At 40.1% G+C, this 24751-nt stretch overlaps 1 protein-coding gene across 9 annotated transcripts in view; it reads left to right on the top strand.

Annotated features, from left to right (window-relative positions):
• The window catches only part of EHBP1 (EH domain binding protein 1), a 205350-nt gene that overhangs the window by 56007 nt on the left and 124592 nt on the right, over window positions 1–24751 (top strand). For all 9 annotated transcript variants that reach the window (XM_041477088.1, XM_041477087.1, XM_041477089.1 and 6 more), the window contains exons 6-7: window positions 21892–22073; window positions 23162–23301. In XM_041477088.1, coding sequence (XP_041333022.1) covers window positions 21892–22073; window positions 23162–23301 — 322 coding nt within the window. The remainder of the gene's footprint in view (window positions 1–21891; window positions 22074–23161; window positions 23302–24751) is intronic.

Raw genomic sequence — 24751 nt, 5'->3', positions numbered from 1 at the left:
GAGGACAAACTCTGAGTCTCTGGAGGCCACTCCTGCCAAGTGTGCAGCAGAGGTGTCCTGAGTATGATCTAGTAGTGCGCACAGGCAGGTGGAATGCCACGGAGAAAAGTACCCAGTACCTGAGACAATCAGCTGTGCTGGAGGTGATCTGTAAGGGTTCAAACTACAGGAGTCCGCTATAGATCCAGATGAGGTCCAGAGGACACAATCCACATGGTGGAAATTTGTATGGAGTGTGCCATTGTTGTGTGCCAGCTCACTGGCATTGATGTCAATGAAAGGTGAACAAGCAGTTCAGGTGACTCCCCGACTCCAGCAATATGAAAACCATCGCCCTGCCTCCCTAACAACTTGTGTCTCAACTGTGGAAAGACAGTCCAAGACTTGGCAGACTGGAAAGACTCGAGCAAGTTGGAGAGGAAACATCCTGTGTCCCACCAGGGCAGACCAGAGTCTCTGCTACTGGGAGCAAGCATGCCCTGCTTGAGAGAGGGGTTCACACCACGAGGTACACTGGGGTTTTACCTGCATGACCAGATGGAGGACAGGAGGAAGGGGGATGGAAGACCCACCTCTGCCCTGGCAACACGGGTATGTGAGTTGAGAGGAGGAAATTCTTTTAGGGTAAATGCAGCTCCAGTTTCCATTGGACAAGTCCTTAGACAGGAGGGGACAGGGAGCGAATGCAGCATGGTTTGGAGAGTCTCAGTGTGAACATGGAATCAGGAACAACCATTCCTTAACGACAGCACTTTTAAATAGCAATATTTCTGCTTCTGGAGGGTTTTCTGTAGACTAGAACTGAGAACAAACCAACCTGCCCTTCCTGGCAGTGTGGTAGAATGGCAGACTGAAGAGGATGGATGGCAGGTTTTCCAAGTTTGTTTTAATACCATGTGCAGCATAGCCTGAGATGGCAAACAGCTGTATCTGACTCTGAGGACTTCATCTGCTAAAAATAAATAGACTTACTAGTTCTCAGAGATTTTCTTTAAAGACTCAGTTTTTATACTATAGTTGTAATGATTTGTACTATAAGAGTATTCTGCTCAGCAAGGGATAAGATTAAAGAAACTCTTAAAGCTTTCCTCCCTAAAGCAAAACAACTCCATGAAACAGTCTCAGTCACAAGAAGGCACAGCACAAAATTCAAAGAACACACACAATATTTACCAAACCAGAAGTGATGTTGATAATCAGGTGAAGAATTCTGTCCTATTTTTATCTGTAAAGTAGATCTCTGAAATTAAAATTAGTTATACATTTTTTTTCTCCTGTTGAAGAGTGAGAAGTTATTTGAAATGTGAGATTTGGTAGTGCTTTCCACTTCCAAGTGCTAAATAAATTCTGAAAATAATACAAAAATAACATAGAAAATGACTATCATCAGAAAATGAGAAGTCCAAGATGCAAGACATGGCAAATGACAATGGCAAGGGGAGACCAAGGGAGACTGGATGGTCAGGCACTGTGGGCAGCAGGGAGAACATGGCTCTTCAGCTTTTTATACTTTGGAGCCAAGCCCTTTCAGAGATGAAGAGAATTGTGTCTGTCTTCATCAATTACATTCAAATCACATTTTCTTGGTATTTTCATTGCAACTGCAAGATGGAAGGCGTTATTTTACATGACAGCTGAGTTGCTGGATGTCATGCTGTGGGTGGACATGATCTGGGAAGACACATCTGGGTAATCTTTAGTTTCATCCCTACCACGCAAAACTTTTCTGTCCCATGGCACATGCAAAGCTTTTTCCCTATAGTAGCAAAATTACTGCAATTTTTAGAAAGACACCACTCCTCCACTGGGGAAAAAAATGTGTCTCGGGGCACTGAAAAGTGAGAAGAAGGAAGTTGAGGGAGGTAATTCTGCCCCTCAGTTCTGGAGAGGCCTCATCTGGAGAGCTGTGTCCACTTCTGGGCATCTCTGTACAGGAGAGTCCCGGAGTGAATCCACAGGAGGGCTTTGGAGATGTTGTGGAGACTGGAACACCTCAGTTATGAGGGAGGGTGAGGGAGCTGGGCCTCTTCAGGGCTGAAGAAGACTGTGAGGGGGTCTTATCAACATATATCAGTATTCAGAGGATGGAGCCAGCCTCCTCTTGGTAGTGTCAAGCAATAGGATAAGAGGCAACAAGCAGAAACTGGAACAAAGGAAACCTTACCTGACCATGAGGAGGAAAAACTTTATTGTGATGGTGACTGAGTGCTAGAAAGGTTGCCCAGAGAGGTGGTGGAGTATCCTTCACTGGAGATGGATGTCCATCTGGACAATGTCCTAAGTAACGTGCTCTGAGGGGATGCTGCTTGAACAGTGGCATTGGACTAGATGATCCCAACTATGGTCCTTACCCACCTTGCCCATTTTTGAATCTGTGATTCTTTGGAAGTGAATCTTTGGATTCTTTGTGGTTGGTTGTTTTTCTACCTGTCAGGCAAAGATGAGTTGGAGTAACAGGCTGTGGTTTAGAGCTGATGGTATGTGCAATACAGTACCCGTATGGAAAGGCCAGTTGTGTGGATGGGATGGAATGCTTGTGCTGAAGAATGATCTATCAGGGCATGGTTGCTTCAAATTGCTGAGTAATGCTGAAGATATTAATCTCTATCACTGCAATGAAGAGCTCTCACATTGTCTTCAAGTTCAGGATGAGTAGGGATTAACACTCTTTAAAGCAGTTTGATTTGAAACTGGGTATGGTGGCACAAGAAGCTGTGCTTATTCTCCCCATCTTGTGTGAAACCTCCACTCTGTGACACCCTTCTTGTCCCATGCTGGCTGGGAAGTTTTTGACTGGTTATCAAGTCTGGTCTCCACTGGTGCACAGTGATGGGCAACATCATGGCAGAAATTCTGAAGCCTGCTGATCCAGACTGGCGAGAAACAGAAACATCTGTGTGGTAGTGCCAGCTATTAGGCTGGACCTTAGAATTTGAAAGGAAGGAAATGAAATGGTGTGGGACCACCATCTTGTAGCATCTGGATTTCCCCTAAAGCTTTAAATCAGGGCAGAGTTTAATGCACCCTGACCAGTGTGTGCTGGTGAAAGCCCGTGCAGAACGCTAACTTTGCGTAGTGCTGGCAGTGTGCTACAACCACTTGATGGCAGCCTTTGATTTGGTACATGCCTCATTAGCCGGAGCACAGTGCAGTGTGGCTGTAGTATTTGTAATGGAATAACACATAAGAACTAAAGACTGCAAGGTATCTGGTTAATGTAGAGATGAAATGAATGAAACAGCAAGGCTAAGCTTTCCTGACCCTTCATGAGAGAATAGATGAAAAAAGGAAGAATGAGGTATTGTGCCGAAGGGAGATGATGAAATTCAAGATCCACACACATAATCTCTGGCTCAGCCTCTGAAATGTTAATCCTTGGCTAGAATTATTTGAGCTGTAGATTGCAATTTATCATCAAAATGGCACTGTGTCAAACAATACTTCTTGTATGTGTGATGTTTAGAACTATCCAATTTTAATATAAAATGGTTCACAGAGCACTGTCTAACATTTAAGTAGCAACTCGTTAAGCTCAGGATATTTTTGCTTATTTATGTGGACTTGTGGTAATCATGTAGATTTCTATTCCATAGATCACTCTTTGGGTCTTTTAGCTATGGAGTATGTTTGAGGGAGTGACCTGTTTTGATCAGAGCAGTGACAGGTGATGGGACTACTTGACAGTAATTCTAACATACAGTGTCCAGGAAGGGGTTTTTTGAGGTGCTCAGTTAATTTTTACAATGAAGAAATCTACCAGAAAATTGTTGATGGCTTAGAAATCCCCAAGATTTAAGAATAATGTTTTGCTGAGTTGCACAAACAATTATTTTGAGGTTACAATATTTTCTCATTATGTTTTACAAGCTAGAATGTCCTTCAGGTTTTTCTTTACTTGCTTTTAAAGTATGCCAGTAGAGGGAGTAGAAAAATTATCGTCCAGTAAGGATATAATATTAAGCACTAAAATTCAGCCCTTTCTCCTTTAGAAATCTTAGTTTTCATACTGCAGTCTGTTACTGAAAATAAAAGGAGATGAGCACAGTTCAGACAGTTTCTGAAATGTGAGGCCATGTGAAAGAGCGTAATTATTAGACAGGAATGTTTATATCCAAATGCATAATTAGAGATATGAATTGCAGTAGCAGTTTTTTCCCCTAAAACTTATGGTTTATTGGAAAATCACAAGGTGATTTTATTATTACAGCAGACCCCAGCATGTTTAGTGCATGCTAATTAATTCATTTCTCTGCATTTATTTTGAAAAGAGGCCTCTATATAAATGTGCAATAAATCGTGTAAGGCTTCTGCAAGCAGCTTAAAACTGGGGAGGAGCTGTTCTTTGTCTCACTTTTTTTTTTGCTAGGAGAAGGTGAGAGACTGAATGAGGAGAAGGGAGGAAGTGGCATGTGAATCATGCTAGCCTGGCAAATTTGTAATTCCTCTGTGGAAGTTGCTTCAGAAAGTGCTGAGATTTGAAGCGGAAACTATTTGGGATCTTCGCGTTATTTAAAAACTCTTTACTCTTAATAAGCTTTCTGTTTCTTTGTGGTGGTAATTAAAATCTCCTCTAAAAATATGCCAGAATCAACAAGAGATTTTCCAAGTCTCTGGTGTGTTTGGTTAGCAGGTATATGCCTGGCGCTTTGGGATCGCAGGCCTGACTGAGCAGTTGTGATGGCTGTGAACTGAACTATGAAGGAGACATTTGTCTTGGAGTGGGACCTTTTGTGTTAATCCTTCCAACCTTTATAGCCAAGCATTTCGGGATGATATTTAGTCAACGAATAACTTGTATTGTGCACTTGTGATCCCTCTCCATCAGAAATGGGTGACTGTGTGGAATAACTATTAGTCTTAGATAAGAGTTATTATTTTATTTTTTATTCTTCCTGCACTGTGGCCATTTTTCCTCAGAGGCTGATGCTTTAGTAGCACATATTGTTTCTAGATTGGGATTTATCCAAATAAAAATTTGGTATTCAGGAGATGAATGTCATTACATTGACTGTATCTGTTTATTTGTGCATGCAGTTGTTTTCTGTACATCCAAGATAAACATGTTATCAGAGTATTTCTGAGCACATATATTCATGTCTTAAAATTACACATACCAGTGAAGCTTCACTGCTGTCTGCACAGCCCAGACACAGTAGGCACGGAGTACATAAACACAGTCACTGGTTTTGCTGCTTTAGAAAAGGTATTTTTCTCCTCTGGCTGCCTTTTGCATGTCTCTGTGGTGTGAGTTGCTACATAAGATTGCTGGTTTTGGTTTTTGCTGCTACATCAGCCTTGGTATTTTAGCTGTTCGGGCTTGTGCTCTGCCTTGCTGAGGTTGTGCCTCCGTGTGAATTCTGTGAGTTACAAGGAGAACAGTCATGCTTTCAGAAATGGGCACGGGACAACATTGCACAAAGGCGTATTTTGTGCTGCAGCATCTATTTTTATTAGATGGTTAAAGTTTTTGCAACTTAAAACCAGTCATCTCTTAGTTGAGTCTTTGGTTTTGGGTTTCTTTGGCTTAAAAATATGTTCAAAACTTTACATCTTTACTAGAATCAAGAAAGCTGTGCTTCATTCTTTCACACGGCTGTTAAAGAGAAGACTGGTTTTTGATAAATGGGGAGTTCATTTGGTTTGGCAGTGGCCTTTAAACCAGGTATTCTGACCCCTAAATTACCTATGAATTTGAGGATCAGATTTGATTAATTTAGTAACACTGAGCTGTTCAAGTGTTTAAACTTCCATTACATTCAAGATGCCTGGTTAAAATTCTTGTGTCCCGTTTTGCAGCATGGTGCTAATTAAATGTAAAATCTGTCTTTAAACCAGAAATTGTACAAAAGCGAGTCACAGCAAATCTTGTAGTGTTTTGTGTTCTGGCTGGAAATGGTATGAAGAACAGCTTTGAGATTTTTCTGGGATGTGTACCTGGATTTCACTGTCAGGGTTTAAAAACTATTTTCTTCTAAGTAAAGATTTCAAGTCACTGTACATAAAAGGAACAAAAGAGTTTTTTAACTTCTTTTAACGTCTCCAAATTTTTTTCCAAGTAATTCTTCTGTATTTTAGAGCTGCAGATATCAGGAAAGAAAATAAATCCACGTTTATGTACAGTGCCTGTGGATTTTTTTACTGAAGCAAAGCTAATGGCTGTCAAAAAAACTTCTTTCTGAGCTTACTGCGACGTCTGGATTCTGTATGTCTTTAAAAGGAGTGTACTAAAAATAAATAGTGGCAATCAGTCTCTGTTATGATTTTAACTCAAAGTTTATATATCAAGGAACCCCGAATTTAGGTGTCTGAGCAAATTTTGACTGGAGAGCATCAAACCTGAACAATTTTTGCTGTACGTGTTGTGAGCTTCTGCATTCCTGAGCTAATTGGATGTAAAGTGTCACGCAGAATTGTAGTATCTGTTGGTGAACCTGGGCAGACAATAATAATTACTAGGTTGAAGCTTGTTTTCTGTTGAAGCCCAAGAGTATACCCTAGTTTTTGTTTAGGATAGGTCTGGTTTAATGCTAGTTTACAATTATTACTCACGGGGCATTATCATTTCAGATCTGTGCATCTACTTTTAAGGTACGCCAATTGCTGTAATTAATTAAAGTGCTGCAGATGCTGCTGGTTAAGCCAATTTAAAGAACAGAGCGTGAATTTCCAGTTATGTGAGCTAGATAATGATAATGCCTTAACGTGGCAGTCGCTCCTGTGAGCCAATTACTGCTCAGATAGCTGAAGCAGGGCTGTGGTTCACTCTCTGCCTCCGTCCATTCCGAGAAGACACGTCTCCTTTTTTATGCCTTTTGCTGCTGAGTAATCTCAGTTTTCCTCCCTGGTTGTGGGGTGGTCCGACTGACAGCTTTTACTCTTAATAAGCTTAGAGGTAATAATCCCAGTCCTGTAGGTCACATGTACAATATGCCTTTTAGTTTCATTTTTTCCTGCTCTAGTTTTGCCAAAACATGAGGCTCTCTGTAATATTATACGGGTGCTGTTGCTGACTACCTGGGACTGAAGCACTACTTTCTGATAATTGATTAATGCATATGTCTCGTAAGTGCTTCCACATAACAATAATCATGAGATTAGGTCTGCTTATGTTTGTCAGGTTTTTTAGCTTTGTTTTATAAATTTGCTTTTATTGTGGAGTATTTCAAAATATGGATGGATTGAGTATTAATTTAATTAGCACTGAGATTTTTTTCAAATCTATAAGTTACGTTAACTTCACAGGCAAGAAGTAGAGAAGAAAATACTCCCATTTGATATATTCTGTGTTTATTAATTTATTCTTGTGTTTGTTTTAGATGGAAACATGATATATTAATAAACAAGCCGTCAGGAACACTTTTGCCTTTTATACACGTGTGAACTTATTTCTAGGGGAGCTTTAGAATTGTTGACAGTGCTTGTGCCTGTAGCAGTCCAGGAATGTTCATGGGTAGCTGGAATGTGGAGAATAACATCCTTTTAAAATAATGTGTAAAAACTAATTATTTGAAACTGGTAATTACTTTGTAGCGCTTATTTTTATGAGTTTTAAATTGTGCAAGTCTAATAATAATAATAAATTTAGATAGTTTTGAAAAGAGAGAAGTGATGTAATACATGACATACCTGCTGTTTGACTTGCCAGTGCCCAATTTAAAGTTTCAGGCTTAGACTGGGGAGAACCTGTGCCATGAAACATTTCTGTATTTTCCAGGGCAGCTCTGTGACTTGTGCCAGGTATGTTTGAGCAGGGCTGCTGTTGTGCCAATGCCCTGGGGAGTGGCAGCCCCTCAGCCCCTCCAGGGCTGAACCTGGAGGAAATGAGTGCACCCGAGTTCATATGCAAAGCGGGGAGAGAGTGGAATTTTCCCAGAACCGAAGCAGAAAGAACAGGTTTTCATCCTGGATCTGTAAAAGTAAAGCCTTAAAGGTCTGGGAGGCCTCAGGGAGCCTGGGGTAGATGCATGGAGAATGGGCCCTGGAGAGAAACAGGGGAACATTGTTTTGTAGTGGTTGAAGCTTGGGCCCAGACAGAGAAGGAGGAGGAAATTGGCTGCGAAGGAGAGTCCATAATTTCTGTGAGGGAGTGGAAGAGAACAGAGTGCACTACTTAGATGTCTCTGGCCTCATTCCAGAGAGTGGAAATAAAGACAAGAAAGTGCATGTGAGCATTTATTGCTTTGTCCTTTTGTGTGTTCTTATGTGACCTGAAGCAAAGGAAAAAAAAAAGTTTTTGGAGCTCCTTAAAGAAAAAAAAAAAATCTTTGTCTCAGTTCAACCATCCTCTGTCTGCAAGGACAGGGAGCTGAGTTCACACAGGCTGCAACAGGAAGAGTAAATCTCCACACAATACTACATAAAAATGTAACCCCATGTGATGGCTGAACCATTCTCAGTCTGCTGCTGTCAAAACAGGTGGTTTCTTGCTCCGTCCTCCCTGCTCCCCACTTTGTGCACAGCAGCCCTTCTGTGTGCCCATGCTGGTGCTCCCCTGGCCTTTGGTGAGCTCAGTCTGACCCAGCTGAAACACTGTGGGGTTTTTTTTCTGGATGTGTTTTCTGCTGGTTTAGTGAAAGGAACTGGGTTGTGAAAGAAGAGCCAGGAAAGTGCCATGGCTGGTGCAAGGCAGGAGCCTGTGGCTGGAAAAGTGGGATTGGGTTTTGCTTTGGAGACAGGCGCTGTCTGATGGCTGCAGGCAGAGGTTGTTCCATTGCGCCTCTGCTCTGGGTGAGGCCCATGAGGAGGGATGGGTGTTCCTGGGACCCCCTCGTGCCCGGCAGGAGCTCCCACCCTGTGCTGCAGCGTGGCTGCTCCACGTGGGCCTGGCTGCCTTCGCTGGCCATTCTTGTCCACTACCTGCGCCATATCAGTGCTGGAGGGACCTTCCTCCAGGTGGGTTACTGGGCTCTTCCAATACCAGTTAGCTCTTCCACTACTATTGGGCTCTTCCAATGCCAGCTAGCAAGCATCTCCCTTCATGGGGAGCAGAGACCTTTTGCTCGCTCAGAGACCATGCATAACCTGCTTTGGCCGAATTTCCATCTGTTCTCTCCTGCTGTCCTCTCATCCAGCACTGTGATATTTCAGGGGCACCTCCAGAAATCACCTTCTTCCATGTGGAGCACTAGCTGTCCTTCCTAAGCCCAGCTTGTATCAAGAGTCCCTTGCTTTGGCTCTTTTAGCCTCTTGCTGTGCTAAGACTCTCTCTCCTTGGCAGTGAAATTGCAAACTCTAAGTTCATGCTTTCATTTTGGTGATGTGTAAGAAAGATACTGAACAGACTTATTTTTTGTGGCATAGGAACATTAGCAAAGGTTTTATAAGACCATCAATTGTTGTTGAAAGTTTAGAAAAGAATGAATGTGTGGCCAGACCTCCTCCTAACCCTGAGTAAGAGTTGCCCTTACTCTGTATAGTTTCACTAAAATAAATCCCCTCTTGCAAAAGTATCACAATGCTCTGCCTGCGTGCGTGTTTCTGTGGGCTCGTGTTTGTTTTCATGTGCTGTAAACCCCAAGATAGAATCTCCTGGTTTATAAGGGCTAATAATTTGTTCCCAAATTTAACAAGGTGCTTAATCACATGGATTTTTTTAACTTGATTTAATTACAAGTAGGTTGTGTACTGAGAGTTAGGCTTGCACTTAAATACCTTGTTTAACTGAGGTGCACCTTTTTGGTGTCACTCTGTCGCTGTGTTTAAGGGACATGGGGAATTTATGGGCCTTACTGAGCAGCTATCCTGGGATAGCTGGGATCAGGGCTAAATTCTCAGTTATGAGTGGCTGTAAGACTTCTTCAATGCCTCTTTATTTTGTTGAATTTTTGATGTAATAAAAGACAATTATGGTTTGTTGTCATCCTTAGTTTTGCAGTCTTTTTTTAAAAAAAGTTTTGCAATGCAAGTTATGTTTGAACAAATCAAATTGTGGGGCAGAACTTGAAAACTTGAAAATTCCTTTTTATTATATCCAATTTGAAATAACTATTGTTGTTTGTTAAGACTGCACCAGATTGCTTGGGACACAAAGCTCTCACTGCCCAGTACTTGCTGAGAAGGAAAAAAAAAAAAAAGCAGCTGTATCAAGTTTTTTTCAATTAAAAATCTGGAAAAACTTGTTTAAGAAACTATTAGCCCAAGAACATGCATCTTTTGTCAGTATAATATGCAGCTCTGAATACAACTCTTTTTATCAAGAGTGCAGTGTTTCATATTTAATCAACGTAAAATTGAGTGCTTCCCTCACATGAATGTAACACAGATCAAGTCTCAGCCAAAGCAAATAAAAGAATGAATGCTTTGTTAATCATCCATAACTAATTTGTGCATACACAGAAAAAATGAAATCTGTTTTTGACAAGACCTTTTTCATAGGAACAGCAAGGGAGAATTGAACATGTAATGTGCATTAGTAATAGAGAATAGCAATGAGAAGATCTGAGATGTTTGCCTCAGATGACTTCAATTTCTAGATAGTAACAGTATTTAACAGAAACCTAAGGTAAGAGAAGGGTGAGTTTTCAGTTGTTTGCCAAAATGTAGTAAGACAAATCTATGCTGAAGCAGACATAGATGGATTCTTGTATGCCTTGCCATATATTCATAAGTATTGCAGGGAACTGTGACAAACTCAGCTAATAGATAATACACAGTGAAGAAAATGTTAAATGCATTGCTTCTTTGCACAGGCAATATGATTGTGTTGCTCTGCTGACAGTGTGGTTATGGTTGATGGGGCAGCTTCATTACAAGCCCCTGTTTTCAGGCTATTGCAGCTTTAAAAAAAAAAATTCACCCATTGGACTGAGATTTTCTATGCTTGTCAGCCTTGAGGTGAATTTTACTTTAAGTACAAAGTTAGAAGAAATCCATTTAGCTATTTCCCTGATTGAAACAAATTTAGAGGGAGGGAGGGAGGGATGGGCTTTCCAAAACTTGAGGTTTATGTTTATTGCTGAGATGCATTTTGAAATGATTTTTGTTTATCCTTGCTGTTAACATGTATACTGTGTTGTTTATAAACATAGACATAAATAAATAAATAACTGCACCTGCACCACACACCATTCCCACTGCTGTGTGTGCACAGGGTGTGACAGCTGAGGTGTCTGACATGTGTGAGCATGTTCCCATTCCAGCTTCACACAGATGTGAATTTTCAGCTGCCTCCCTTTTGCCCTGGTTGTATTCCCACCCTTTGCTCCCTGCTTCTTCCTGCTGTCATCAGACTCAGCCCACCCGTCAGCAGGATGACGCTGGTGAGATCCGTGGAGCCTGAATTTTGTTCTCCTTCCTGAACTCTGCAGAGCAGCCTGCTGTGCACAGGAACCATCCCCTGCCAGCCACTCTGCTCTGACATAACAGCTGGGAGGAGACTTGCAGATTGAATCTGTATCACTGAGGTTTTGCCTCTGATAGAGAACTGCAGGTTTGGATAATAGAAATAGTAATAAAGTGGCATGAGAGAATAATAATAAAGAATAGTAAGAAGGTGTACGTAAAAAAAATAGTAGTAAAGGGCGAGAGAACTGTCTGTTGGAATGGAGACCCTTCCTTGAAAAGCCAGCTCTTCCAGAGTGGATGCTGTGATGAGGATCACAGCCATGGAGCTGAGGACAATGGTGGCCTTGCAGTGTGTCCCCTTGGTGGCAGTGGGAGATACAGGGGGAGGGAAGAGCAACAGCAGGTCCACCAATTTCTCTGTATTTTGAGGCATTCTCCAGTTGTGTTGTGTCTGTTGTTGTTATGTATTCTGGTGATTTTGGCACATGCTGTGAACCTGTGAGCGAGATGCAAGAGAATAAAAAGAGCGCAGTCATGAATTTAATAATGGAGATACATTAGTGTGCAGTAATATTGCTGACATGTTCACTTTGAAGAACATTGTGCTGTCTTTAATGAAGTGGTCTTTTAGCCTAACTCTGAGAAATTCCCAAAGTGATCAGTCATTTGACCTGGAGTCTCTGGTTCTGCCCAGAGGAATGTTCATGGTGTGAGCATCACTGCTCAGCACACAGCCATCAGGCATTACAGACCATTCAGCCATTTGCTCTGGGCGCTTGCAGTTAAGGTTCAGCTTTCAGTACAAAAAAAATACAAAGTAAGAGTCAATAATATTGACACTCTGGCAGGCTTTTCTCTGTCGTAAGCCTTGCAAACTTTGTCATTTAACATTGTGCATTCGCTCTGTGGAAGTTATCCTCAGATGATAATAACTGGTTGATGACACACTGCTATTTTAAAAATCCCATTTTAACAGGTTATATCTATGCTAAATAATTAAGTCTTTCTCTGGAAAGATGAATTAAAGTATGTAAGCTTGTTGGAGCAGTTAATCTTTTCACCTTGTTTCTTCTTCGAGGAGTTTTGCCTCAAACTTGCTTCCTTGTTGGAGATTACAAAGGAGCTGAATAATGTGCTTACATTTGCAAGTTTGTTTAAATAATCAAGAGTTATTTCTGGGGCCTCTATCACATATGCCTTCCTGCATGGTATTTGTTTCCTCAGGACAAGGTTTGTAGGTAGGCATGGCCTGAGGTGCAGAAACAGTTAATATTATATTGAATTCACATTAAATATTCACTCCTGAGCTTGAGGTATTATTTCAAACACACCTTTTTAACGTTCAGGATTCTGGATATTTGTCTTGAAGTGACACCAAGACAGAGTAAGGAAATTTAGAGACTGGAATGGAAAGAGAAAAGAAGCTGAACTAACAATAAATCAGTAATTAGTTTACCCTTAAAAAAAAACTAGTCAATTATTTTTTGTTAAAGACTGACTCTGTTAGGGGACACTAGCTGGACATCTCTCTTTTGTAGCTATTTGAAGGTGCAGTAGCACCATTCTTGGAAGACCTCTGCACAAAGCAGAGGAGAGAATCATGATGATGGAGGCTTCCTGTCAGGCAAACTAGAGCTAAGTACCAGGCATTGGTAGGTGAGCTTAAACGTAAATTTTGTACCAGGTATTGCCTATTATTTTAAAACAAAACCAGAGAACAACCTGTGAGTCCCTTTAGTTGATACATGAAAAAATGAGGAGTTACGAGTTGCTAAACAGTAAATAAAGTCATGGTTATGAAGTCAGCTACCCTGTCCTCCCCCTGGAACAAGGAGGTCACACAAAATAAGAGTGTTTCTTACTCCAGTTTTTGCTAAAAGTTTAGGAGCTCATCATCTGCTGTTTCTCCTTCTCTAACATTAGGTAAACTATCTGTATTTCTACTTTGTGTTGAAGCTAACTGTACAGAAGTACCACACAGTTATAGAGCAAACTCTTCAAAAGCAGGGAGGAACATGAGCCCAGCCTAGGGGAATGCTGTCTGCGAGTGCCTCAGCTGAAGCAGAGCATGGGAGCTGCTCCTGGAGGCAGAGGGCACAATGTGAGGGATGCAGCTGCACACAGCTCCCAGGAAATGAAGGACCGCTGTGTTCTGCTGAGCTGCCAGCCCTGTATGCAGTGCTTTTTTAACAGCCTCACCTGCCACGTGGCAGCAGCAGCTCAAGCCTGGACTTCCTTAAATCTGCTCCTTTGAGAGGAAAGGTTTGAGGATTTAAACAGCCAGTTAATGATAATAAGTTTCTCTGCCAGCTTCAGCTGAACTTCCACAACTTGTGAACTTCCACTTGTGGCTTATGTCCATGGCAAAGTAAAACTGTACAGGAGTTTACAGTAGGAGTTACTTTTACAGCTTTTGTTATATAAAAACGATTTCATCTTGATGTCTTTTGCTTGCTAATGATTGCTATGTAGTAGTTCCCACAGGCTTGCACACAGCTGTACTGTGCCTTAGCAGACCTGGGGGAGATGGTCACATCCCTGGCTGCTGTAGCATTTGGGGAAAGAAAAGGAGCAGACGGTCCCTAATGTGGAGTGATCCCAACAGCAGAGAGTGAATGGCTGTGGAAGGGAAGCAGAACCATTGGGGCATTAGTGAGCTCAGCATGTTGGGATCTAGACTTTGCAGGAAAGGATGTCCTTTTATTGCTGCTAAGGGAAACAGGATAGTCTCATGTTCCAGGCTCTTGAGTTGTACAGCAAAGCTGTAGCTCTGCAAACACAAGCAAAAATTCATGTACTTTGCAAAGATACAGTAATGTTTTCATCGAGTGCAAGGACAGAGTTTAGCTGGTCAAAGGCATCTAACAGTAAATTTAAACCTGTCACTATAGAAGAAGAGAAACTTACACAGCATCTCTAGAAGAAGTGATCTGAAAGAGCAAGAAAGCTACAAATACTAAAGTGAATGTTTCTCAAATCAGTTATCAATCTCCTATATACTTCTGTGGGAGAGTGTTCAGGAATAAAGCAATTGAAGATGTCATAAATGGATACATAAAGCAGTTATCCACATCCTATGCAAGGTTCAGTATTTCAGGGTTTTGCTGCTTACTAAAACTACCCAGTTTACCTGTAATTTTTTCTCTGTTGTTCTTTGTAAGCAGCAAGCCCATTTTAGAAGGGGATACCTGTCTCATACAAATGATATATTAATAAATTGCTCAACTAAAATTTTAATCATGCACATACTTTGCCATCTGTCCAGTAGTTATCTAAGAAGCTTAATAGTATTTTTTGCATGAAAAACAGGACGTCTGAATTTTCTTGGTGTTATTCTGCATAGTGTAGATGAATTACCTCTGTTTCTTAGGTATAGTTTCTTTTTCTAAACTTCGTGTCTGATGTTAATCATTGGAGATTTCCAGAGTCTGTGAATGCAGAGGATTAGCCTGGGAAGATGAAAGGTTTGTTGTTACCTACAGCAGGTCAGTTGAGCACACCCACAGGTATGATTTTAGTCAGAAAGAACCTTTCACTACATACCTCAGTCTCTCGGGGTGCCACTGAAATCTCATGGGGCTGTAAGAAGACAGAATCTGAAGTAGCATATAGTGTTTTCTCTTTGCTTACTGAAATTATTGTCTCTGCTTGTGCTACATAAGAAACAATGTGTGGTGCTTCCAATATAATGATTCATCAATGTAGATGTGCTGTTAAAACCAGCATGTTTTTTGAAGGAGTCTTCAAGCTTAAAGTTAAGATATGACCAGTATGATGAATAGTTTGTTACAAGGGCTTTGATTCTGGCAAGGACAAAGGTCACTTTGTGAGGATAACTAATATATAATTATGTCATTAAGGGTAGCTGTTTCAATTTTTAAAAATGTTTTGTTTCATTCCAAGTCCTCATGTCTAGGGCTGCAATGTTTCTGGTATGTGCAGAATTTTTTAGACATTAAATTCTCCATTCAGATGCATTATAATTCTTAATAATGTTCTGGATATCTTGAACCATTATTTGCTTTTAAACAAGTTTTCAGCAGAGATCGTGCTGCCTTCATTCGGTCCTCCAAATCTCCCATCCGCCTGTCTAAATTATTTTAACTGACATAGTTTCTAATTTACTCTCTCCAGTTGAGAGAACTCCCTGTAGCTTGTCTATTTTAGCATTTAATTGCTGTATACTCTCCCAAATTAAATTCTGTAGTGATCCATTTTGCTCTGCTGGTGAAGCAGTGATCTTTTCATCTGAGCAAGATGGTGCGTGCGGCTCAGGCTCAGGGCTGCCCTGCCACGCCGGGAGAGGGAGAGCCTTGCAGCTCCTCTCTGCTGCTGGCTGGGGGCTGCAGGGGCAGGGGACAGCTTACCTCCAGAACAGTCTCCATTTAATTCTGAAGCCAAAGGAGCCATTGTTTCTCTCCATGAGTTTTTAGAGCTGGACAAATTGCTTTGTCAATTATTTTCTGCCAAAGTTTGCTCTTCCTTAAAATCTGCATATCTTTGTGGGCTTTTTAGCATTTGCTTTTCTAAAAAATGAAAAGGCAGCCCCTAAAAGTATTATGCTGTACATTTGCCTTGTTTGTGAGAAAGACAATGATAATTATTGTTCCTTTTGACAAAATAATATCCAGTAAGGAAACTTGCTGTCTTCTCTAGTTAGGTCTTTTTGGATAATGTTTGTACATTGATTACTAATTACTTAATATATTTCTATTAAGGAGAAACCATTTACTATGTAAATAATGAAGAACTTCAGTAGTTTTTGATCTGGTTTCTGCTGAATGGAAATGTTTTCCTGTTATTTCTCAATATGTGTGTGTGGAAAGGAGGGCACTGGAACCTCAAGGGTTACAGACAGCACAGCAGGGTCACAGCTCTGTGTAGGCAAGCTGAGTTCAGGTGTGCAGAGGTAAAACACATCCTGCTGATTTCTCTGGGGGGACTCTTTTCCCAGCCCAAATAACACAGAGGAATATACCCCATGAACAAAACCCAGCCAATGTTTTGATTCTGTATAACTCTAGAAGCTTGGAGGCAGTTTCACAGAAAATACAAAGATGTTTCTTACTTATTTGCATCTCTTATATTAACCTTGAAGAAGACTTGTCAGTCACTTGGTAAGTACAGGATACAAGGTCATTAAAAATACATTTTTAGGGAAAGAAGACTGCATGAAATTCACATTGCAGCATTATTTGTCACTTCTATAAATTAAGAATCTGAGTTCAGACCTTTCGTGTGAAGGTGTTAATCTTTTGGCTTGCTTCCTTTGGAACAGAGTTGGGCACTGCTGAATAGTGTGACGTGTCTGTCATCTGTGATCATCATCTTTCCAGTAAAAATGAGCTGTTTGTTTTACAGATATGGTCCAGGCTCTCTGCACTTAGTTCCTTAGAGTATTTTAGTCCTGCTTGCTACGAAAGGATCTCTTTAGTAGGGAATGATGGGGACGATTCCTAGACAAGGCTCGTGGTACATAGCACTGCTCCACATTGTTCTTGTTGCAGGAGATGATCAGGCTGTGGGAATCCTTTATGCCAGGCAGATATTTATAGAAGGGTGGCACTTCCTGTGTAGTAAGTTTTGGGATGCCTGACACTGCTCAGTGTCAGGAATGTTGTGGCAGGAATAATGCACGGTTGCATTACTGAAAAGGAATTTGTGTGGGAAATGGGTCTGGCCCTGTATCTGTGTCAGTGAATGCAGCTTCATTGGCTTCATTTGAAATTACTACAGTTTGTCCAATGTTATTTTTCCCTTCTCTAGCCCCATACTTTGTTATATGACGGTCATTTGTGGAAGTAAAGTGCTGGGGAGGGATAGTGTTGGGGACTGCTCCTTGAAAAGCCATGCAGATCTTTTTGAAACCCTGCTTGCAGCCCATGTGTGTGTGTGCTGCTGGTCCCCAGGCTTTGCAGAGCTGAGTGCAAGGTGAGAGCTCATCTGAGCCTGGCCCTGCACTCACAGCTTGTGATTCCTGTGGCTTCAGATTGTCTGGAATTTGCCTTTCTGATGGCACCACTGAATTGCACTTCTGTTGGTATCTGAGGTGACAATGTTTTTAAAGTCTGTGCAAAGACAAACAGCATGCCTAGAAATTGGGAACTGCCTGAGTTAGTTATTACTAATATTCTTTTGTTCAAAAAAAGAATGCATCTTTTATTGATCTACTGAGTATTGCTTGTTCTACATATTTCTTTGTCTGAATTCAGAAATCAAAGTACTCCAGGGTGTTGGGAAGTCTTTCTGTTTTCTATATTAATTTTCATTTTGCTATCTTTGAGTGCATCTTCTTATTCCAGATTTTTAATAATTTGCTCAAATTTTTGCTAAACTACCAGGATGCACAAGTATCAACCACCCAGTGGGCATAGTGCAGAGCCAGCCACGTGCTTCATCCTGCTGCTTTGCCAGCTGGGAACAGCTTGATGTACTGGCCAGATAGGGTTCTTTCACCCAAAAAATGGTGTATCTTTGAGGAGGCATTTTGGGGACTGTGGGGAATAGGAGGAGGAGACTGTCAAGGGAAGTGAAGCTTCTTGTGAGAGATGAGTGTAGAATACAAAAGCAGAAATTCCCCAATACAGGTGAGAAAGATGGAGAAGTATTGCTGTGTGTTTATGTGCAGGTTTTACTCTTCTTCAGTGAACTACAATGATCACTCTAGCAAACAATGCACTTTAAGAATAACATACAGGTTTCTCAGAGCCTTCAGTTGACAACATGGCCATTATTTCATTATGCAAGAAGATAGACCTGCTGTAGTTTCTGCTAACATACTAGTTATATTTTTAATCATTTATTAACAATTTCTAGGAGAATGGCACTTTTTTTTTTCCATTGTGCTATTTTGCTTGCTAGAACCATACAGTAACAAACATGAAACAAAAAATAGTTGTTAACCAATGCTCCATGTATTCACTTATGAGTCCAGCAGTGCACATTCTCAGTCTCAGTAGGATATTTGAGCTGGAAGATAACAGAGGTATTTGTATTTTACTGGCATTGTATGTTATCTTCGGTCTTTCTGTGACATTCAGATATCATAGCTGATTTTATTTGCATAATGCATTGCCTTTCTTAAAAGTAAAGGGTTTCAAAATTGCTGTTTTCTTACAGAATGCGCTCCGTCTTCACTGTTAAGTGTTGTATTTTGTCACCTCTCTTTATTATTGCATTGGATTGTTTCTCTCTTGTGACTTCAAAATTGACTTTTCATGCCACCCTTTCACAAAACAGGATGTGGCAACCCTGGCAGTCACATGAATGTAAAACACCTGGAGGCATAACAGAGCCTTACACAGTTTAAACTTTGATTATATAGGCAAAAGCAGGAAAGTTGAGCAATTAAAACATTTGCACTGGGATTCCTGCTTGACTTTCCACATGCTCATATGAGACACAAGTAAACACCAGATCAGACTTTTACCTTTAAATGGATATTATTTATTCAGTATCCTGCCAAAGTGGGCTTCTCTTTGCAATAACTCATTTAAGCCTACTGCTCAGCTGTTTCTGTCCATTGTGCTTGTGGGTTTGCTGTCTACTCCATTCTTGGATTATTTTATCCCTGCTAATTTAAGAATTATTTATCCTTCTGCAAGAAAATGTCTCTGTGTTTCTGGGGTAACTCAAATTCTACTATAGGAAGCATGTTGGTTTTTAGGAAGAAAATGCTACAATCTTTGCAAGAAGTGGTTGTTAGAACACTCTGTCATTTAAAGACAATTTTTTAGAAGTTGGTTGTGTGTCAGAGTAGAAAACACAATCCATAGTGAATCAGTCATGGACCGAAGCAGCTTGAGAACATTCTTTTAACATGCAAAAAGTTTTTCCCCATCTACTTATGTAGCTAAAACCATGTTAAGGCCAAACCCGTAAAGCTCAAAAGGAGAAAACATTGCAAAACTTGTGACAGACTTCACTTTCTGGAAGAATGGGAGGATATACTTAAACTTGCATGTGAAGCAAAATAAGACTTGAAATATCAGGCACTATTTTTATTTGGGTTTGAGGATTTTGGTTGTGGTTTTTTTTGTTGTTGTTTTGGTTTTTTGGTGTTTTTTTTTTTATTTTCTTCTTTCTTTTTTTTTCTTTTTTTTGGGGTATGATAATATTACAAATTTGGACTTTTGTAGGCAGTTGGAACTTGAAAAGTCAACTTCTGTCTTTGGCCCACAAAAATGTGAAATTAATTAATTTCTTAGGAAGATCGAACTCGATTGCCAAGTGTATCTTGTTCTTCACAGCACATCAGGATATATAATGATAGGAGAATCTTCCTGCTCATGGCTGGTTTCGTCCCTTTGTCCTGGCACCCTGCTGCCTTCATTCTCATTTCCCTTTTCCCCTACATCAGCTAACACCAGAAGATTCCATTAGGAATTGCTGATGATCACCTTAACTGGGAGAACTTTGCTTCTTCCTTATTCATGTCTTTTATTCACTCTCCAATCCGGATAATCTGAAGGTGCAAATGACAAGATGATAATTTGTACAATAAGTAGATACTAAGTGAAAATGTAATTTCACATCATTTCAAAATTCTTCTGCCTTGCTATCTGTGCCTAGCTTTTGCATGCTTGCAAGTTTAATGTCGTGTGCTTTCTCTTCACTTCAGCACCACCATTGGATTGGACATGGGGTTGGCTTATCTTGTTTGCTTTGACTTTTTTAGAAAAATCACTGTGATAAAGACAACATGCACCTGACTTACCAGATAAGATGGTGTGTTTGTAACAAGAGAAAGTAGCTCTGTCCCCAGGTAGCCCTGTTTTTTGGAGTCACTGAAGCATATTGGTGTTCCCTAAGAGACCTCGTGGGAGGTCTGTGTGTTGCTCTCATGTCATTGGCTGCATCTAACAGGTGAGCCAGCACTTAGAAGGCATTTGTAGCTACATAAGCAAATAAATCCAGATCTTTGTTGGATTGGGGATATTCACAGCTGCTGAAAAGTGATTTTCGTAATCAGACTGAGAGGAGCATGTCAGAATACAGGAATGGTCTGGCTGATGAATGATTCATCTGGAAGGCTGCAAGCAAGCACCCACGATTTGCTCTAAGATCTGTTGATCTTGCTAAGATCAACATCTTACTGTCAACATCAACTACTCAAAATCTTCCAAGATGAGTTGCCTGAGATCCTGTTGGGTGTAGATGCCTGAACAGGCGCTGCAGTAAACCTTGCATTCCGTATAACGAGTTGTAATGTTAGTTATTCTAAACCTATTACAATAACAGATTATTGATGTTCATATCTGTGTAATAATGGAAACTCCCTGATCGTACTTTCCATTTTACACATTGTCAGAACCTGGGACCTTAATCTTGCTCTTTGATTGACAACTGCAGCCGGGGAAGGAGCACTCGTATTGTTTGTGAGAGTCGCATCTGTTCAACTTAATTCAGCTGAGAGTATTTGCATATTCTTAAGTATTTCTTCTGAGAGGGCCTAAATCCTTCTCAAGTGTTTGATGCATTTTTGAAATTCATTCATAAGGTATCTACATGCACTAATAGTTCTGTATAATATTGCTGTGCATAATCTGTCAGATAAGGCTAGTTTTTTAAACAAGGTATTCTTTGGGGATGACATATTACATTCTGACTTATTCTACTGGGCAGAAATGTCAAGTACTTTGAAAAAGGATGCTTAAATGTTTTGATTGAATTAGTATTCTTCATTCAACACAAATTGTCAACTGCAGTAAAATGTAGTCTTATTGTGGGAACATTTTTCAAAAGAATTAATAGCGGGGCTTTTTTGTTTTATTTTTTGCTACTGGAGCTTTTTTACATATAATCATTCCTTTCCTGATGATGCTGATACTAGACAGAACAAGAGAGTAGATTCTTAGATGCATTTTAGATTAATTCGTCTGAAATGTTAAAGCATGAGCAACATTTTTATATTGAAATACAACTTCAGCTTTTCAAATAAAATTTTGGCTTTTATCTATTTTGCTCTTTATTTTTTTCTTGCAAAATTTTTATCAGTATTTTTGGAAGTATTGTCAATTTTAGTTTCAGAAACCTTTCACTCTTGATAGTGCATTACAACACTAATGAGAAGAACCGCTATTTTGAAAAATATTCAGGTATTCTGTTTGAGCATGGAACACAAACTAGATGACCTCAGGCTACTATGGAAAGAAATACATGCATGGTCCAAACCTATGTCTTCCATAGGCTGGAAGTTCCAGTCCAGAACTAGCCATGTTTGGACAGAGCAAGTCCAATTTGCTGTGAAAAGAAATGAGAATATATTGCCAGCAGTTTAACTGGATGGGGGTGTGGATCTGGTTCAAGCTCAAGCCATTAAAGACACCCTAGATCTTGTAATGGAGCACCACTAATCACAATGCACAACCTTCTTTTTTTTTTCAATTGCACTAAGAAAGTGTTCAAAGCTCCACCACCATTAGTGACTGACTTAGTTTAAGAAATGGTTTTCTGTCACTCAACAGGGCCATAACGATGTTTTGGAAAAGAAAACCAAAACCAAAGTAACCCCTACAGATTTAATGAGTGTGTTTTTTGTTTTGTGCACATTCAGGTTTTAGTGTAACAGCACCTTTTACATTAGCTTTGTTTTTCTTTTGCTTTCAGGAATCTCCTTCTGGACGTAGAAAAGCGCTTGCCACCAGCAGCATCAACATGAAGCAATATGCCAGCCCCATGCCTACACAGACAGATGTCAGGTTAAAATTCAAGCCTTTGTCTAAGAAAGTGGTAGCTGCCACACTACAGTTCTCCTTATCTTGTATTTTCCTGAGGGAAGGAAAAGCCACGTAAGTTGTTTGTTTGTTGGGGGGTTTTTAAACCAGATAGCCTGCTTTGTGTTGCTTTTCAAAGAATCCTTTGGATAAAGAGCTCTTTCTGTATAGAATGGTGGAATTTGAGAGCATCCTTCAGCATACCTATCATTCCTGCCTTACTTGGTTTCTTAACTGAGTAAAAGCTGTTTTTTTACTCTGATTTCATCCTTGTATTCTTCAGAGACAAATGACTTGTGCTCTACTCTTACAGACATTTTAAATAACAACAGCTTAAAAGTATCTACAGGTCTGAAATGAGTGGGAGTGTGTGTTTATGTGCATGTGTGTGTTCATCCAACAATACCCTTAGCAGATTTCAAGGGAGCACACTGATATTTCACAAAGAATGCAATAAGGACAAAGCCAGTTAGAAGGTGAGGGAGGGTGGAGTTAGAGTTAAGATTTTTGGGTTGAGCACAAGAACATCCTGTGGGAAGAGTTCTCTTGGGCACTGATTACCACTCCCTTGACTCACTCATTGGTTCTAGATTGCAAGTTATTGACAGGGCTTTCATAGTACCCTGAACAAGGGATCTGAAAAAAGCTGCTCTTTGTGAAAGCATTGGTTTCCAGCATGTGTAAATAGAGACTGCCTTTTTTTTAAAAAAATCCTGTTAATGACTTCAGATATTTATAAAATGGATTTTAATCGTGTAATAGTATCAGGAGTTATGAATGAATGTAGATACTGCATGCAGCATATGGGCAGTAGGTCTGGCCAAGCATTTTCACTTTAACCAAAGCAGACCAGGCAAGCATTTGCCAGCCTTTCTGGGCTGGTTTAAAATTTTAGGAAGCAGTTATTAAGTTAACTCTTGATGCAAAGCAGTATTTTTTTACCCTTTCCAATTTTGTTAATTGAAAAATTTCCCTTCAGAAATTGATATATATTTATGAGTTGTATTAATTTTCTTTTTCACTATATTCAGGATCAGGTCTGATATCATAGACCTCCCTGAAGAAAACATCAAAATATTTAAAGAATTTTAAAGAATGCAGTAATATCAGATGTGGTATTAACAAGCTGCATTTTAATGCCTGGTGTGATGTTTGTTATTTAGGGATGAAGACATGCAAAGCCTGGCTAGTTTGATGAGTATGAAACAAGCTGATATTGGTAACCTAGATGATTTTGAGGAAGACAATGAAGAAGATGAAGAAAACAGAGTGAATCAAGAGGAAAAGGCTGCAAAAATTACAGGTTGGTTTTGCCACAGTCATTGTAAAATATAGTTTCCTTTGCTAATTGTCCCCATTTTTTTATCCTTATGCTGTATTTTTATTTCACTTTAAAAAAATCCTAACAACCAGAACAATATTTAAGATAGCTTGATTGAAGAGGAACCCATCCATAACTCAACGAATTGATTTGTGTCTGTGTGTCCTGTTTTTGGAAGGGAATGCACTAAGTAGGTAGCATTTTAGGTATGAGCAGAGGGGCAGAAAAAGCAGAAGGAAAGGGTCAGTGAGGGACAAGACAGGAGGAGAGACTCAAGTGAAATAATGAAGGCACTTTTTGAGAATAACTGCGAAATGAGTTGTGCCATGGACAAGTGCTGAGGTTCTGCTCAATAACATGGCAATTCCAGGCTGCATATTGCAGCCTTTTGCGTGGGGGTGTCTCATGGAAAAGAAACTGGGAGGCTGTTAAAGGACTTTAATGAATTTGATAGTGAAGTTGTTTGAAGTGAGATAGTGTAACCACATTTGAATTGCTGATGAAAATGCTTAGTGTGTTCAGGATAGCTGAACTAATCGAGGCAAGTCAGATCAGGATGAGATGATGTTAAATTGTTGGTGGAGATCAGTGTGTAGTACTGCTCCAGATGGGTTCTGTAGGAACTCTTTGTGTAATGAATCAGGAAAAGAAAATTAACTTCTGGTGCCAGACTTCATAACTTCCAATGATCTTTTAAAATGTCTGAAATAAAGGGAACATTCTCCAAAGTGGGGGAAGAGCATCCTGAGCAGAGAAGTGAATTATCAAATCTGTTCTTGAAAATTCAGAGGAACATTGGTTCCGTGTTATGAAACATTACTTTCATCACTTCTTTTTGAGCTTTCGTTGCAATCAAAAGGTTCAGCCTGAAGCATTTATTACTTAGTTACATTTAGTGTTGTGAAAGGATGCAAATATGTTTTCTGTATGCTTTACATATTCAATTAAACATTTTTTACCCTGGCCAAATCTCTAGTTATACTGTATGTGTCTGGCACAGAGCATATTGGAAAGTCTGGAACAAGATATCTGAGAAACCAAGATAATGTATTCTTGGTCAGGGAGCAGAGATATACCAGTCTGGCCACACTGAAATCATTCTGCAAGATTTACTTCTTTCCCAGTGTAACCAGAATAAATCAGATCACAACATCAAACAAAACCTGACACGTTCACCAGGCCATTGGATAATCACAGAGAAGGCCAAATCAAGGAGAGGTAATGTTCAGTCCATAGAAACTCCTGTGCACAAGGGTTTTATTAGGATCTGCCTGGGTACTGCACTGAGGACTACAGAAAAGCCAGATACAGAAGGGCAACAGATGTAAAGCATCTGATCTTGCTTCTCAACACTTGATTTTGCAGCACTCAACAAAGCTACAATGATTTCTAAACCAGCAAAAGTCTTATCTAGGTTAGACTAGGCTGTCTA

The sequence above is a fragment of the Pyrgilauda ruficollis genome, unplaced genomic scaffold (assembly GCF_017590135.1).
Source record: "Pyrgilauda ruficollis isolate IOZ18807 unplaced genomic scaffold, ASM1759013v1 scaffold4, whole genome shotgun sequence".
Taxonomy (NCBI): domain Eukaryota; kingdom Metazoa; phylum Chordata; class Aves; order Passeriformes; family Passeridae; genus Pyrgilauda; species Pyrgilauda ruficollis.
The sequence above is the reverse complement of the archived record's forward strand: the minus strand, read 5'-3'. Positions and strand labels throughout refer to the sequence as shown.